At 39.1% G+C, this 16,472-nt stretch overlaps 1 protein-coding gene across 1 annotated transcript; it reads left to right on the top strand.

Annotated features, from left to right (window-relative positions):
- Positions 1-3,657, top strand: LOC114048928 (normal mucosa of esophagus-specific gene 1 protein-like). Its single transcript, XM_027870095.1, has 5 exons — positions 1-245; positions 338-397; positions 515-600; positions 1,584-1,644; positions 3,323-3,657. Exons 2-5 carry the CDS (start codon positions 362-364, stop codon positions 3,389-3,391), a joined length of 252 nt encoding a protein of 83 aa, XP_027725896.1. The 5' UTR covers positions 1-245; positions 338-361; the 3' UTR covers positions 3,392-3,657.
- Positions 3,658-16,472: the final 12,815 nt, after the last annotated feature.

The raw sequence follows: 16,472 nt of genomic DNA, 5'->3' as shown, positions 1-16,472 counted from the left end.
CCAACCTATGTCTACGTGACTTGGGCTTTGGCCGGCCTCCTTCTGGGCGTAATCTTCGGTATATAAAGTTTAGAGGCAGCAAGGATCCAGGATACAGTTCTTAGCTTTAGCAACAGTCACTCAAATACTTGGTCATTCTCGCTGGTAGGAAAAGGTTGGGTCGCTTTATCCATCCTCGGCTGCAACTGGAAATCGTTAGACTATTCCACTTTTGTTTGTTTGTCTTGGTGGTGAATGGTGGGTGGGTAAGTACTGCTCTTTAGGATCATTGGATGCAGGTACTTATTTGGGGGCATCAGTGACTGGTTTGACCAATAACTGGGCTTCTTTGTTCTAGACTTCCACCCCAAAAGTCGCAATCATGAGCTACTTAAAATTCTTGGTGAAAAAGAAAGAAGTAAGTATTAGCATTTTTTTTAACATTATTACAACGAGCAAAGTTTATTTTTCTGCATCATTTAATATTTTAAAGAGTCATCTGAAGAGGTTTCTTTTACAATATTTTGTCCATTAGCTTATTCCTTTGATCGCATTTGTGGGTTTTGCTGGAGTGGGAGCAGCCGGCATGTCCATATACTCCCTTTTCAAAACTGATGTGATGTAAGTAAAATGGGGATATAGTTGGAAGACAGTTATTGTCTTTAGGTTGATGTGTGGATTGTGAAAAGTTGCCCGGTTTTCTTATTTGTGTTGATTTCCCCCATTAGAATGTGAGCTTCTGAAGAGCTAGAATTGTCTTACTTTTGAATTTAGGTTCTCACCGTTTTGCACATAGTAATAGCTTAATAAATGCTTTATTCATTTATTCTTTCTGGGTGTGAGAATAGCAGTTTCCGGACATGGAGTCAAAGCTGGGAAAATTTTTCAAATGCATAAAGATAAAAAAATTGACTGAGAAATTCATTAGTTTAGCTTTTTTTTTTTTTTTTTTTTTTTACAAATATCTTTTAGTCCATGACTTTTCAAATGGGGCACAATTTTGAATTTTATTTTTCAATTTCTAAACTTAAAACTTAAAGATTTTCAAAAAAATGCAATATTGAGAATTATATAATCAAATAATGATTTCAATTGTAAGGTATTTTTCCATTTTATTTTTAAGCTGTTACAAATATCTTTCTTCCATTGATGCAATACTCAATAGGCTGTTAATTGAAATTTATTCTCAGCTTGGAATTTGGAGCTATTATATATGACCCCTTTGGAACCTACTCTCCCTTAGTTTCTCTTTCTTTGTTCTGCCAGGGTAGTGCTTTGTTTAAACTACCAACAGTCTGCTGAGCTGAAGAGAGAAAGAGAAATCTAGAAATCACCGAGGGGGAGTGAGCTCAGTTTTTGTCCCTGCAGAACTTTGCAGTAGAAAGGACAGGAATTGTCTTACATATGTAGCTGTGCACACCTTGTCTAATAAATCTCTTGTGACTTAGCAGCTCTTAACTAAGTCAATTCTATGCAACTAGTGTTATAAGAAGATAGATTAAATGCATGATAGATGTTCCCAAAGTGGAACTGTGTCAGTTTTAAAAGCAAAATCTTGAGGTTATGATGTCACAATGTTATTTCATTTCATTATTATTTTTTAGTGTTAACAGACAGAAAAATCCAGAACCATGGGAAAATGTGAATCCCTACGAGCCTCAAAAGGTACTGATAAAATAACCTGACAAGTCAAGTTAGGTCCAAACTATAGGAACTTTTTAAAGCAAAATAGAATTAAGAATTAATTACAGAATTAATAAATGTGTGTTATAACTGTCTTGTGCCAAATAATGAATAATGCAACATAGTTCTAACTACTACGTAGGGAAAGCATTATTCCTCTGGGGATAAATGTGATCTGTAGAGTTGAAGAGACTTTAGGTGTTATTTAATCTAAAGTCTCACTTGTTTGAGAAATCCTTTCTAAAGCTCCTCTGACAGGTTGTCATCCAACTTGTTGAATACTTGTGGTGGGACATCTTACTACTTCAAGAATAGATTTTATACGTGAAGCCAAGTCTGTGTGACTGTGTTTCCTGACCTACCCTATTCTCCTCCTCTCTACTGTTTAGTTATAAAGGAGTAATTTGGTTCCTCTTAAGGTAACCTCCCTTCAAATTTTTAAAGACAAGTATGTCCCCCTGTCCAAGTCTTCTGTTTCTCTAGAAATACTAAGCAATAAATCATAGGTTTGGAAAACCCTTTCCAGACTTGTATACTTAGGGGGTGGAGTAAAAAAAGACCTTTCTTTGGGAAATGGATTAAAAGTGGTTGTCAAACTTAGAACAAATTGCCCTCCTCAACATCCATTTGTTATCCACTCGTCCAAGCTCAGTCTCCTCTTTTCTGTCCCTGGAACATTCTTAAAAGAAATGCCATTCAATGGGAATTGTCCTCTATTTATTCAGAAAGAGTTTAGATTTGCATCAGTTCCTATAACTCCTTCCATGCTTCTCTGTATTTTTCACGTTCATCATTTCTCACAGCTCAGCAATATTGTTTAGCCATTTCCTAGTCAATAGGCATCTTCTTTGTTTCCGGTTCTTTACTAATGCAAAAAGATCTGTTTATAAATATTGTGGTGCCTGTGAGGCCTTTGTTTTTATCATTGTTGTCTTCCCTGGGGCCCAAGGGTAGGGTATATATACCTAGCAATGGAATTAAAGTTTTGCTTTTCAATTGCATTGCTCATATTACTGAGAACTCCCCCCTCCCCCTTTTTTTTCTCCTGTGATTGCTTTTATGAATCAGAGTTCTTTTAATATCTTAACATGTAATCCGTTTAGGCCAGGAGTTTCTTAACTTAGGGAATATGAATGTGTGTAAACATATACACACACACATCCCTATATATATACATACACATATATATATACATATATATAATATATATATAAAACTCATTGTGAAGCATTCCCCATCTCAACCTGTGTTGAACTCTAATTACCTTTAAATGACTTTTGTTTTATTCTTTTCCAATTTTAAGATAATTCTCAATGATCTAACAGACAAGCAAAATAGAAACTTTGAATTTCTGTCATCTCTTAACATGACTTTATCTGTCCTAGGCAGTGAACTTCAGCCTACTCTGTTCTTCTAAACATATTTCAAAAGGCCCTTTTTTAATTGTCCTTATTTCTTCTTACCTCAGTTCATTATGGACAATTTCTTATAAGCTTTAGATCATTACAAATTTTGGGTTTCTTTTTGGAACAGGATTCACACTTCTGTGTTAGTGCCAAATACAATGTCTTATAAGCATTTCATCAATGATTATAAAAAGGCAATTTCTTATTTTAAAACTCTTTCTGAAATAATGTTCTGTTGTTTTTTTTTTTAACAGCTTTTCACAATTAACCAAAAGTGGGAACCTGTAGAAGAGCTGCAGACTGTCAAACAGTTGACCAAATGAAGAGTCCATCTAAATCACACTCTATGAATCTAGTGGAAACATTTCTGCACAAACTAGACTACTGAAACCAGTGTGCGGAAGTGCTTCTGCTACATTTTTAGGGTCTCCCTACATTTTTGGGCTCTGAAAGAGGAATTCCATTTTGTATAAAATGTATGTAGTTCATTAAAGTGTTCATGAGGACTTTTTGCATTTATTTGTACTTATGTATTCTTTGGGCGGCAAATGTATAATGACTTGTAAGATAAATTGTCTACTATAATGAAGGTGATACTGTGTTGTTTTTTTTTTTCAAAGGTTAGGTAAATATTTATTTCATCATTAAATTGATGAGTCATTGGAAAATATATCTAATCATACGCTGCTTTACAATTTGAATTTTTATATTTGAAATAATTTCCGTTTTGCATTCAGTCTAATAGTGCTGTTACTTAACTTGATATTTTGTGGATCCTTGATTTCATTGGTGTATACAGACATACCTCAGATACTGTGGGTTTGTTTCCAGACCACCGCAATAAAGCGAGTATCTCAATGAAGTGAGCCACACGAATTTTTGGTTTCCCAGTGCATATGAGTTATGTACATTTTAAAATAGTATAGTGTAAACATACTTAATTAAACACTTTATTGCTAAGAAATGCTATTATTTAAGCCTTCAGTGAGTCATAATCTTTTTGCTGGTGGAGGGTCTTGTCTCCATGTTGATGGCTGCTGACTGATAAGGTCAGTGGTTACCAAAGGTTGTGGTGGCTGTGGCAATCTCTTAAAATAAGACAATGAAATTTGCCTCACTTGAAGGCCATTGTAAGGTTATTAATTGATCTAATTTCAATATTGTGTCTCAAGGAATAGGGAAGGCCAAGGAGAGGGAGAGTGGAGCAGTCAGGACACAACACATTAAGTTCCATCTTGTATGGGTGCAGTTCATGACACCCCAGAGCAAATTACAATGTTATAACATGAAAGATCACCATAACAGATGTAAGAATAATGAAGAAAGTTTGAAATACTGTTAGAATTACAATATGAGCACATGCTATTGAAAAATGTCACCTATGGGGGGCAGCTAGATGGCGCAGTGAATAGAGCACTGGCTCTGAACTCAGGAGGACCTGAGTTCAAATCCAGTCTCAGACACGATACTTACTAGCTGTGTGACCCTAGGCGTGTCACTTAACCCCAATTGCGTCACCAAAAAGAAAAAAATGTCACCTGTAGATATAGGGTAGCCACAAACCTTTGTAAAAAACTCAATATCTGTGAAGCTCAGTAAAACAAGGTATGACTGTACGTACTCCCCTAATACAGACATAGCCCCTCCTTGCCTTTTGGGAGTATATAGTTTTCATAAATGGTGGAGGCCAGGATACATTACCCCGTGGCCAAACTTTCTGTGATGAGCAGCAGAGTCTAGCTTGATCTTTGGAAGGCAAACAAAATCTATCCCATGCCCATAATGGAAGATGCCTTCTCAGATTCTACTTGGCATAGCCTTCGAGAACACGGGTTCACTTCCAACTCTTTGCCCTATGTCCGTTTGTCAGTATCCCCTTACTTAAATGACTTCATTATCACAGACAGTATGGTACCATAGAAAGAGTGGCCTCAGGAATCTCGGGACCTGGGGGAAATTCCAGCTCTGCCGAAAAGCTCTAGCAGCTTTTATTGTTTCTAGGATCAAATACAAAATGTATTAAATGCCCATCATAATCTGGCCCACCTTTGCCGTAGGAGTATCATTTCCAGTCTTACAAATCATTCCCCATCATGCACTCTTCAAACAGTCACCCTAGTCTTCTGGCTGTTCCACCAACAAGACTACATCTCTCAACTCTGGGCATTTTTTCTGCCTGTCCCCCACCTATGAAATGCTTTCGCTCCTTGTCTCTGTCTACTGCCTTCCTTGGATTGTAAGTCCCAACTAAGATCCCATCTTCTACAGGAAGACTTTTCCAACCTCTCTTAATTCTATTCCTTCCCTCTCAACTACACGTTGTTGTTTCCACCATTAGATTGTGAGCTCCTGGAGGACAGGGGCTGTCTTTTGTTTCTTTTCCTCTTATCCCCATCACTTAGCACAGTACCTGGCAATAGTAGGTACTTAATAAATGTTTGTTGGCTATTTATTGACTGACAGAGCGACTTGCCCTGTGTCCAGTATTTTTTCGGGGGCGGAGGGGGGTGGGTGGGTTGGTTTTTTGGAGGCAGTTGGGGTAAGTGACTTGTCCAGGGTCACACAGCTAGTACGTATCTGAGGCCTGATTTGAACTCAAGTCCTCCTGACTCTAGGGCCTGTGCTCTATTCACTGTGCTACCTAGCTGTCTCTGTGTCTAGTCTTGCAAGGTGATGAAATGCAGCTTTCAGGGATGGATACTGGGTGAAATGATACTTGGGTATATTCAGAAAAGACACATGTCTACTGTGCCATTGGTTTATTATGAGATATTACTCTGAGGTATATTAAATTTACATCAACTCAACCTAAACAAAATTGTATGAAATCACTATTTCAATGCAATTCAATCCAACAAATAATGTGTAATGCCTCATGGTTTTTTCTCTGCCCAGAGATCCTATGACAATTTAACAAAACTAGTGACCCAAATATGTTGAAATTTGTTTGAATTTTGACTAAATATCCATAAATATCTTAAAGATAAAAAGGAAATGTTAGGTGAACAAATTTCACATCACTAAGCAGCCATGGAAGAAGGTGGGGTCAATCACATTAACAACCATCCTTTAACTCCCTTGAGTGACTCTTGTGGTTTGTTTTTATGGTGGTTAGCATGACAGCCTCCATACTTAGGGGTTACTAACATCCAATAATTATCAGGACCACTCTAAATTTATGATTCACACAAAGCAAATCCTACCCCCTTCTCTCTGTCCCTCCCCGATCCTAGTTTCACTCCTGCTTCCTAGGCTCAAGTTAGAAACCACTGAGCTAGAGTATATACGTACCTCATTTACTTGCTCCCACATGGGTGTGTACCCATAGATAAAAGTACAGTGTAAATACATTCATTCATGTCACTGTCCAAGGTCACACAGCTAGTCTGGCAAAGACAAACCTATCTCCCTGTTCAGTGTTTTTTCAGCTATAGTATATGGCCTCAGATTGGTTATTCATATATATATATATATATATTCAGAAATACATTTGTATTTGTAACCCAAGGTACATCAACTGAGAAACTGAAGAGACTGTGAGCTCCTTGAAAATAGGGATGAATTTTTTTTTGCCTTTTGTATGTATCCCCAGTGCTTAGCACGGTGCCTAGCACACAGTAAGTGCTTAATAGATGCTTTTTGTCTTGGTATGCCTTTTTGGAGAGAAGAGACAGGTGAATGGATGTGGAGGCTGAGCAAGAAAGAATAGTAGAGTAAATGGAAAAGAAGTATAATAACTGTAGGGAGGAGGAAGGAAACAAGTATTAAGCTCCTACTATGTTCCTGGCACTATGCTAAGCACTTTACAAAAAGTTTGTCATTTGATCCTTCCAACAACCCTGGAAGGTAGGTGCTATTATTGTCCTCATTTTACAGTTGAGGAAACTGAGGGAGAGGTTGAAAGACTTGCCCAGGATCACGAGCTAGGAAGTATTTGAGGTTGGATTTGAAGTTCGTTCTTCCTGATTCAAGGCCCAGTACTATTCACTGTGCTACCTAGCTGACTCTAATCATTTAGTGTTTTTGGTAGTTCTGCATTATGTTCTGTCACCATAATTCAACATTTCCTTGGGCATCAGGCCGCCCTCTCTCAATCCTTGATGCTGTCATCTACTGACCTCCTGGATGTGCTCTCACCTGTCTCTGTGACACTGACACTTGACTCCCACCTCCTAACCAAGTCATGACTCTACACCCTCTCCCCTACCGTCGCCTTCAGAGATTCCAGCTCTTCTATTTACACAGGTGTGACACAGGGCAAGTCACAACCTCACCAGGTCTTAGTTTCATTTTAACTCTCTGGGCCTACGTTCCTTTGTCTTTAAAATAAAAGGGTTAGATAATCCCAGAGGACTGATGATGAACATGCTATCCATCTCTTCACAGAGAAGTGATGGACTCCGTGCAGAATGAAATAGGTTTCTTTTAGAAGGTAGACATTGCTGGCATCTGTTTTGCTGGACTGTGTATATTTGTTACAAGAGTTTTTTCTTTTTTTCTTTTTCCAGTATAGGAGTGGGGGAAGATGAGAGGGAGAAAAAATTGACTTTAGTTAACTGAAAAAAAGTGTTTTAAATGAGGTGGTTGGATTAGATGATTTACAAAGTTACTTCCAGAGCTTGGCACATAGTAGACACTTAATAAACGCTTACGAACTTGGTCTGATTTTCAGGCCCAAGTCTTGTGATGGTTGGTTATGTCAGTAGGCATATAGATGACCCTTTTAATTTCCCTTTTTCACATTTCCTTAAATTCTTCTTTTCCTATGACCTCAATTCTACTCAACTATGGTACCCACTAGAATGGGTACTCCCTATACCATACAATCTAGCAAAACAATTTCACCCCTAAGATCCTATAGTCTGAAATTCTCCTTTTCCACTCAGTCTTCTGTCTTCCTTCCTCTTCCACTTTCTTACTCCTCCCATATCTGTTCTTTGCCCTTGATATGACCTTTTGCCCTTTTTTTGGCCATATTTTTCCAGCCTATCAAGCTTGATGCTACCCCAACTTCCTTCCCACCTAGTCTAGGCCCTATAGTCAGTCAGCTACTACGACGGCTTTTTCCTCCTCTACTCTCGAATTCTTTGCTAACCTTCAACCCTGGGTCACTCCTCTTCTCCTCTTCTTATCCTATTCCCTATTGGCTAAGATGGTACTGAAGGAAATCACAAAGTCATTCTGACTGGATTCACTACAAATAAATATTGTCCATCTAGGTCAACATGACAAACCTTTTTTTTTAATGCTTATCCTTTTATTTTTTAATAGTATTTAATTTTTCCAATTACATGTAAAGACAATTTTTAACATTTATTTTTTACAAAAATTTGACTTCCAAATTTTTTCTTTCTGTCCTTTCCTTCCCCCCTCCCTAAGACCGTAAGCAGTTTGACTATGTATTATTAAATGATTAGGTATAATTTTATTAATTATTAAACACGCCTTTGATAGCTTATATGTGTCCAATCATGTAAAACACATTTCCACATTAGTCATTTTGTGAAAAAAGAAATAGTTTTCAAAAAAAATTACAGTTTGCAAAAGGAAAAAAGCAAAAAGGAAATAAAGAAAATGAAAATAGTATGCTTCAATCTGCATTCAGACTCCATCAGTTCTTTCTCTGGATGTAGATAGCATTTTTCATCATGAGTCCTTTGGAATTGCATGACAAACCTTTTGATGATCTCTTATTGACTTTCACATGCCTTACAGCAGTTATTCCATATTTTCTCTTATATCCTGAAACCCTCAATTCTATCCCTTTCCCTCTCATTCTCAGCATGATACAAATAGAGACAAGACCTGTGATTTTGCTGGTATAGAGAACCCTCTATCAGTACAGATCGACAGTTTAGAGATTCGCCTAGAGAAAGGAGGGGTTAAACAACTTGTTAGCGTGAGTCAGTACGTGTCAGAAATGAGATCTGAACCCATTTCAAATCCAGTTCTCTATCACATACATTTCTATGTCTCTCCATGCTCTGCAGATGAATTCCAGATCTCTATTTCTACTCTCAATTGCTTTCTCTTTGCTTCTTATTTTACTGAAAAGGTTGAGGTCGTGCACTCCTCTAAACCCTTCAGTGTTCTCATCTATCCTTTCCCCTTCATTCCAGGTTCTCTGTGTGTTTGTGGGGGAGGGGGCAGTGTTAAATGATTTGCTCCAGGTCACGCAGCTAGTAAGTGTCTAAGGCTGGATTTGAACTCAAGTCTTCCTGACTCCAGGGCCAGTGCTCTATCCACTGCACCACTTAGTTGCTGCCCCCATTTCAGATTCTAAGGAAGACATGACCTTCTTATTTGCCAAAGCTGATCCCTCCACTACACCCTCAATTCTGTCCCTTCCCATCTCTTTTGTTACTTTGCTCCATCAAACATCCCCTCTCTCTGTATTTCCCCCTTTTTCCTCTCTGTTAGCACTTACCCCTCAACCTACAGATATGCTCAGGTCTCTCTTAAAACACACACACACACACACACACACACACACACACACACACACACACACACACACACACACACACACACCCCCTTCCCTTGAACTTCCACCCGTCTAAATTATCAGTCTTTGTGTTACCTTCACTGCCAAATTTATATAAAGAATGCCTTCACTACACTTCCTCATCACCCACTCACTCCTTAACCCTTGGCAATCTGGCTCTGGTCCCTCAACATTTTACAGAAATCATTCTCTACAAAGTCACTAATGACCTTATCTCAAAATCAGTCATCCTGGGTTTTTCAGCCTCCTCCTCCTTGGGCTCTGTGCAACACTGGGCAAGGCTGACTCCTCCATCCTTGGCACCTACTCTTCCCTCGGTTTCTCTTACATTGAATTCAGGTCCAGCTTACTAACTGTACCCCATTAAGTACTGGAAGTGTGATTCTCTTCTTGGGGTTCTCATCCCAAGTCTCTGATTATTCTTTTTTAATGTCCTTTGAAATCTCCTTAGAGCTCCTCAAATGAGATATTTGTAAAACATTTAGCACAGTGCCTGGCACACAGTAGGCACTTAATAAATATGTATTGCCTTTCTTACTTCCTTCTTTTCTTTTTTTTCCATCCTTTTATTTCTTTCTTTCTTCCTTCTTGCCTCCCTCTCTTCCTTCCTTTCTTCTTTCTTTCTTTCATTCCTTCCTTCACTTCCTCCTTCCTTCCTCTTACCTCTTAAATATAGGGGGCAATATAAATATATAGCCCTCTAGGGTCTGCCCTTGGCTCTCTCCTTTTCTATGTATTCTCCCTTGGTGGTTTCATTTATCCCAGTGGCTCCCTACAAATAATAATAGCTAGCAATTATATACTTTGCACATATTTGCAAATATTGCACATATTTTGCAGCTTGTGAATATTATCTCATTTGATCCTCACAATAATCCTGGGAGGTGGGTGCTGTTATTATCTCCATTTTATTGGTGAGCAAACTGAGGCAGACTGAAGTTAAGCAACTAGCCCAGGACCACACAGTGTCTAAGACCAGATTTGAAGTCAGATCTTCTTGATTCCGCTGTGCCACTTAGCTGCCTATCACCTCTAGGATCAAATATAAAATCCTCTGTTTGGTTTTTAAAGCCTTTATTAAACGGGCCCCTTTCGACCTTTCCAGTCTTCTAATACCTTGCTCACCTCCATGTATTCTAAGATTCACTGACACTGGCTTCCCTGCTGTTCATCATACAAAATACTCCACCTCCAGACTCCCAGCATTTTCACTGGCTGTCCCCTATGCATGGAACTCTCTCCTCCCTTTGCTCTATCATCTGCCTTCCCTGGCTTTTTCTAAGTCTTTTTTGAAGTCGCACCTTCTGCAAGAGACCTTTCCAGACCCCTTTAATGCTGGCGCCTTTTCTCTGAGAATACCTCTATTTTATCCTGCATGTATCTCATTTGTACGTAGCTGTTGCATGCTGTTTCCCCTATTAGACTGCGAGATTCTTGAGAGTAGAAATTGTTTTGTGTCTCTTTTTTTTTCATCCTCAGAGCTTAGTATAGTGCCTGGCACATAGCAGGAGCTTAATAAGTGATTCGTGACTCAGACTTTGCAGAAATGACTCTCATATCTCTAACTGCACTCCCAATCTCTTCCCAGAGGGCTAGTCCCATTTTTCAATGACCTACCTGCTGGATAAATGCACTGGGTGTCCTTTTGACAGCCTGAACACCAATATGACCCCGACTGAACTTTACTTTGCCCCACCCCAACTTCTTTTTTCAGCAAGTATTTTTGGACACCTACTGTATACACAAATCTGTTTGCTATCTAGAGGAATCTTATCCATTTACATGAATTTCTCCAGCTCCTACCGCTCCAGCCATGCTCTTGATCTCTCATATGTATCACCAGCTCTGTAGACTCAATCCCATGCATTCCTCAGGTCCTTGTTTCCCTTCCCTTGAGTCAGACATGGGAAATTTTCACGATGCCAAATCACAGGATAGAACATTGAAAGAATGGGGAGCTAGGGGTATGGGAATGATTATTCTCACCTCCTTATGTCACCTCTGTCTTCTTGGGCCCTGGCTATCTCACACTGGGGCATGAGATACATACTGTTTGTTCCACACTAAATGGCTGCTTTAAAAATGCTTCTGTCTGTTGTTGTGCTTGTAAAGGAACTTTGACACACACTCAGATCACATAAGATGGAGGCACCAGAGTTCTGTTACATGAATATTCCTACCTACCCTTTATTCTTCCTGCCCTCTTCCTCAATTGAAATATATAGTCTAGGTAACACAAAAAAAGAGGCACAAATTTTTAAAAAGCATAGAGACTTAGAGCCTTATTTAATGTAGGGCAAACAGATGTGTACCCCTCTTTAGGAGCCATATCCTTAGCACTGGGGTCATATCTCCTGGCCAGAAATCAATTTCTGGAGAATTTTACTCCTATATGCCTGTAATTCCTGCTGTAGACCTTCTCTCTCTACTAGTGGTTGCTTCTTTTCTTCACTACAACTAGGCCTGACTCTAGCCACAATTCACTTCACTGACCAGTTATCTCCCAACCCCCTTCCTTTTCCGGTTCTGGAACTTGTCATCACTTCCTGGTCATCTCCTACATCACGTACTCTCTAGCCTCTATCTTTTAGGAAATGAAGTTCTCATTCTTTTGACTCTGGGCTCTGATTGATGGACATTTCTTCTTATCTTGCCCAGTCTCAGAACTACCACTTCTCCCCATCACCCACTGAACATAGTTTTTGGCGTATAAGCACTTAATACATGTTCATTCATTCAACTCTGTCATTGCTCCTGGAAAGGGTGGGTCAGTATACTCCCCTGTGGTTTCACTAGCCATCCTTTTAATTTTCAAGTCAAAATATCCCTCTTTGGCTACCGCTCTTCTTCTGTATGAGACATCTCCCCCCATTAGACTATAAACTTCTTGAGTATAGTGACTACCTTTGCTTTTGTATTTATATCCCCAGCACTTAGCATAGTGCTTGGCACATAATTAGCACTTAACACATTTTTTCATTCCTTAAATTCATTCATTTCATTAATAAGTCTTAGGTACATTGCTTTATTGAAGTTCATAGTGATGACTTTGAGTTACATTTAGATGATAGATTTAGAGCTGGGGTTGACCTTAAAGATTATCTAATCCTACCTTTTCATTTTATAGGTAAAGAAACTGAGACCCAGAGAGTTTAAGTGACTTCCCTAAGGTCACATAGGCAGTAAGAGAGCTGAGATTCAAACCCAGGTCCTAAGACTCTAAATCCAATACTACCTCCAAGGTAAGTTTATATTATATGGGTTATGGTTTGTTAAATAAGATGGGAGAGTCTAATTTATTTCAGAAAGTTTTCTCTTAAAAAAAAAAAGCTTTGGTGTCTAAAGCCATGTCTTCTGTAAAATTTCCTTATGTGAACTACCTTACGTGTTCATCTCCACCAACTGCCAACCAGCTGCCACATGCAGGGCAGGCAAGCCAGCTAGCCTAGCTGAAGCATCAAGGTACCCCAAAGAAAAGACAGGAGGCAGCATGTACCAGGCAAATCAAACCACCATCACCACCTTGGCTACCATCTCCCCTCAGACCCTGGAGAAGATAGCACAGGACTCAGAATCCAAGAGCCTTGGGAATGGCAATACTTCAAGGCCAACAGTTCCCTTTGCCATCATCCTGAGAAGCAACTCCTATGGAGATGCAGCCTGGGTGGTAGCTAGGTGGTGCAGGGGATAGAGCACTGAACCTGAAATCAGGAAGACTCATCTTCCTGAATTCAATTCTGGCTTCATACACTACAGGCTGTGTGACTCTGGGTAAGTCACTTAATCCTGTTTACCTGAGTTTCTTCATCTGTAAAATGAGCTGGAGAAGGAAATGGTAAACCACACCAGTATCTTTGCCAAGAAAACCCCCAAATGGGGTCATGAAGCGTCAGACAAGACTGAAACAACTCATCATCAACAACAAAACAGTTCCTACAGATTAAGCTATAGCCACAGCTTCTGAAGACCTAGAAAAGGATTTTCTCGCCCCCAAAGACCTTGGCACTATCAAAGAGTTCAGTATCAGAAACCAATATGATTTTATCAGTGGAAATGCTACTGAAGAAGAAACATTAACATATATTTTGTTTTTGTTTTTGTTATTGTTTATTTTATTATATCCCATACAAAATATTCTGTTCATTTTGAGAGCTACTTTTTAAAAAATTAATTTATTTTGATTTATCAACAATCACTTTCATAAGCTTTTAAGTTGTAAATTTTTCTCCTCCACCCCCCCACCTCCCTCTCCAAGACAGCACCCAATCTGTTATAGGCTCTACATATACATTCCTACTAAACATATTTTCACATTAGTGATGTTGTAAGTAAGAGTTAGAACCAATAGGAGGAACCACCAGAAAGAGGAAACAAAACACGACAGAAGAAAAAAAATAGCAAATAGTAAGCTTTGATCTGCATTCAAACTCCATAGTTCTTTCTTTGGATGTAGATAGCATTTTCCATCATGAGGCCTTTGGAGATGTCTTAGATCATTAACATATATCTTGCTGCTGTACCCTAAGGTCCACAGAACTTTCCCATCTGACTTGCAGCTGAATCCTTTCCATGTGTGTTATTTTTCCCACTAGACTATGAGCTCCTTGAAAGCAGGGGCAGTCTTCTTTTTCTGTTTGTATTCCCAGAACTTTATATATAATAAGCACTTAACAAATGCTTCATTCATTCATTCATTTACCTCATTCCCATAAATGGTTTGCATCATAAATTAAGTGGAAAAGGAAGGAGTTTATGTGGTAGGGTTGAGTGGGTAGGCTTCCTTTCCTGGGATGTTCAAATGGGCTGTAAGGGAGATGACTTCATCAGTTTTATTATCTGGTTGGCTGGACCAGACCAGGACTGACCGCATAAAAGTTAGCATGGAGAGATTGGACACACATAATACTATTATGCTGTAACTGACATGGTGCTTTGAGTTTTGTCAATCTTTATACATATACATACGAACACATGTATGTATATGTATGTGCACATACATGCACACATACACGCATATGTATACATACACATATACACACATATATAATCTATATTAGCTTATTTGATCCTCATAACAACCCTGTGAGGTCAACGCTACAGGTATTTGACAAACTGAGGCTCAGACTGGTAAGGTGATTTACCCAGGACGTCATAGGTAAGTTTCTGAGGCAAGAGTCAATCTGAGCTTTCTTTACTTTAATTCCAGCATTCTTTATCTTCTATCACATTGACTGGAGTCCTTAACTGAGTGTATGTGGGAAGATCAACGGCTATTCTAAGTCTTGCCTTGCCAGCAGCTTATAAAGTGTTCATGCTGCTGCTGCTGCTGCTGTAAGTTGTTCATGGTTAGATAGTAACCATGAGCACTCGGAGTCAGGAAGACCTGAGTTCAAATCCTGCCTCAGATACTTAGTAGCTTTGGGATCCTAGCCAAGTCATTTAACATCTCTCAAGTGCCTCATCTGTACAAATGTTGCTAATAAAAGCACTTAATCTCGTGGGGTTTTTGTAAGGCTCAAACAAGATAGCATATGTAAAGTGTGAGATCATCATCAAAATAATTTATTATTGTTGTTCAGTCATGGACTACTCTTTTGACCCCACTTGGGGTTTTCTTGGCAAAGATAACATAGAAGTTTGCCATTTCCTTCTCCAGCTCATTTTTACAGATGAGGAAACTGAGGCAAATACAGTTAAGTGACTTGCCCAGGGTCACACAGCTAGTAAGTATCTGAGGTAGAATTTAAACTCAGGAAGAGGAGTCTTCCTGACACCAGGCCCAGCACTCTATCCACTGGGCTATTTAGCTGCAGCAGGTAGTGGCCGCAGCAGCAGCAACATTTGCATAGCAATTTAAAGTTTACAAAGTGCTCTATAAATATTTCCTTTTATCCTCATAATAACCCCGGGAGGTAGATGCTATTATTATCTCCATTTTACACATAAGAAAACTGAGGCAAATAGTGATTAAGTGACTTGCCTAGGGTCACACAACTAGTTAGTGTCTGAGGCTGAATTTCAACTCAGGTCTTCCTGACTCCAGGCCTGGCATTCTATCCATGGTACCACTTATGTACCTTTTGTAAATTGCTTTACGAAATATAAAGCTCTCCATGTAAACAGCTAGCATTTATATCTATCATACAAGCTATAATAATACCATGTTATTATATTGTTGTCATAATAGTGTCATATTGTTATGAGCCTTGGAATAACCCAGTGAATATATTGAGACAGTTATCAGTGACTTCAGGAAATTGTGGCAATAGAGCCTTCCTGAATGACATTTGCTTTTTAAAATAGCAGTGGGACTGTTATTTTATAAATTTCCTGGGGGAAAAAGGTTGCTAGCTCAAAATTGTAATGGAAAGGAGCATTTGGTTGGCGGCTCTCCCCGTCTATTCTATGAGAAGTGGCAAATTATTATAAGAACTCTGGCAGGAAGCAAATTAAATTGAAGCTCCTGAAAGGACCAGAGCTTTTAATTTGGGGTGTGAGGCAGAAAGGCTGCAGTTCTGGCTTCAGTTAGCAACGGACAAGTGCGTGGAGGTGGGACCAGCTGACTTTACATTGTTCCATATTTGTGTCTCTAGGGACACAAAGGGAGAACAGGAGCAAGTAGGTGGGGTTACCAGAGCAACAAGGCCAAAGTCAGCCAATGGCCTTGATATTGATGTTGTAACCAAGAGAGGATCGAGATAATAATTCTGCAGTGAGGTGTTCATTGGTAACTTTGTTATTCAGGATTTCATTGGATATTGTATTCGGTTTTAGTGAACTTGAATTTCTATTTACAGCTCCCTCCCTTGTTCCAGCCTACCCAGATCATTTACAATTTTCCTTTCTGCAGAATACTCTTCCCTTCTGGGTCTTTTGCCTGCTTTAAATATGTGTATGTG

This window comes from Vombatus ursinus, unplaced genomic scaffold (assembly GCF_900497805.2).
Source record: "Vombatus ursinus unplaced genomic scaffold, bare-nosed wombat genome assembly UNPS02014794.1, whole genome shotgun sequence".
NCBI lineage: Eukaryota > Metazoa > Chordata > Mammalia > Diprotodontia > Vombatidae > Vombatus > Vombatus ursinus.
This window is presented reverse-complemented; position numbering and strand designations above follow the sequence as displayed.

Excerpts from the sequence above, each read along its gene's own strand:
- LOC114048928 (XM_027870095.1), top strand. The coding sequence starts at position 362 with ATGAGCTACTTAAAATTCTTGGTGAAAAAGAAAGAA. Across the intron at positions 398-514 it reads TCTTGGTGAAAAAGAAAGAA|CTTATTCCTTTGATCGCATT; the intron begins GTAAGTATTAGC and ends TTTGTCCATTAG. Across the intron at positions 1,645-3,322 it reads ATCCCTACGAGCCTCAAAAG|CTTTTCACAATTAACCAAAA; the intron begins GTACTGATAAAA and ends TTTTTTTAACAG.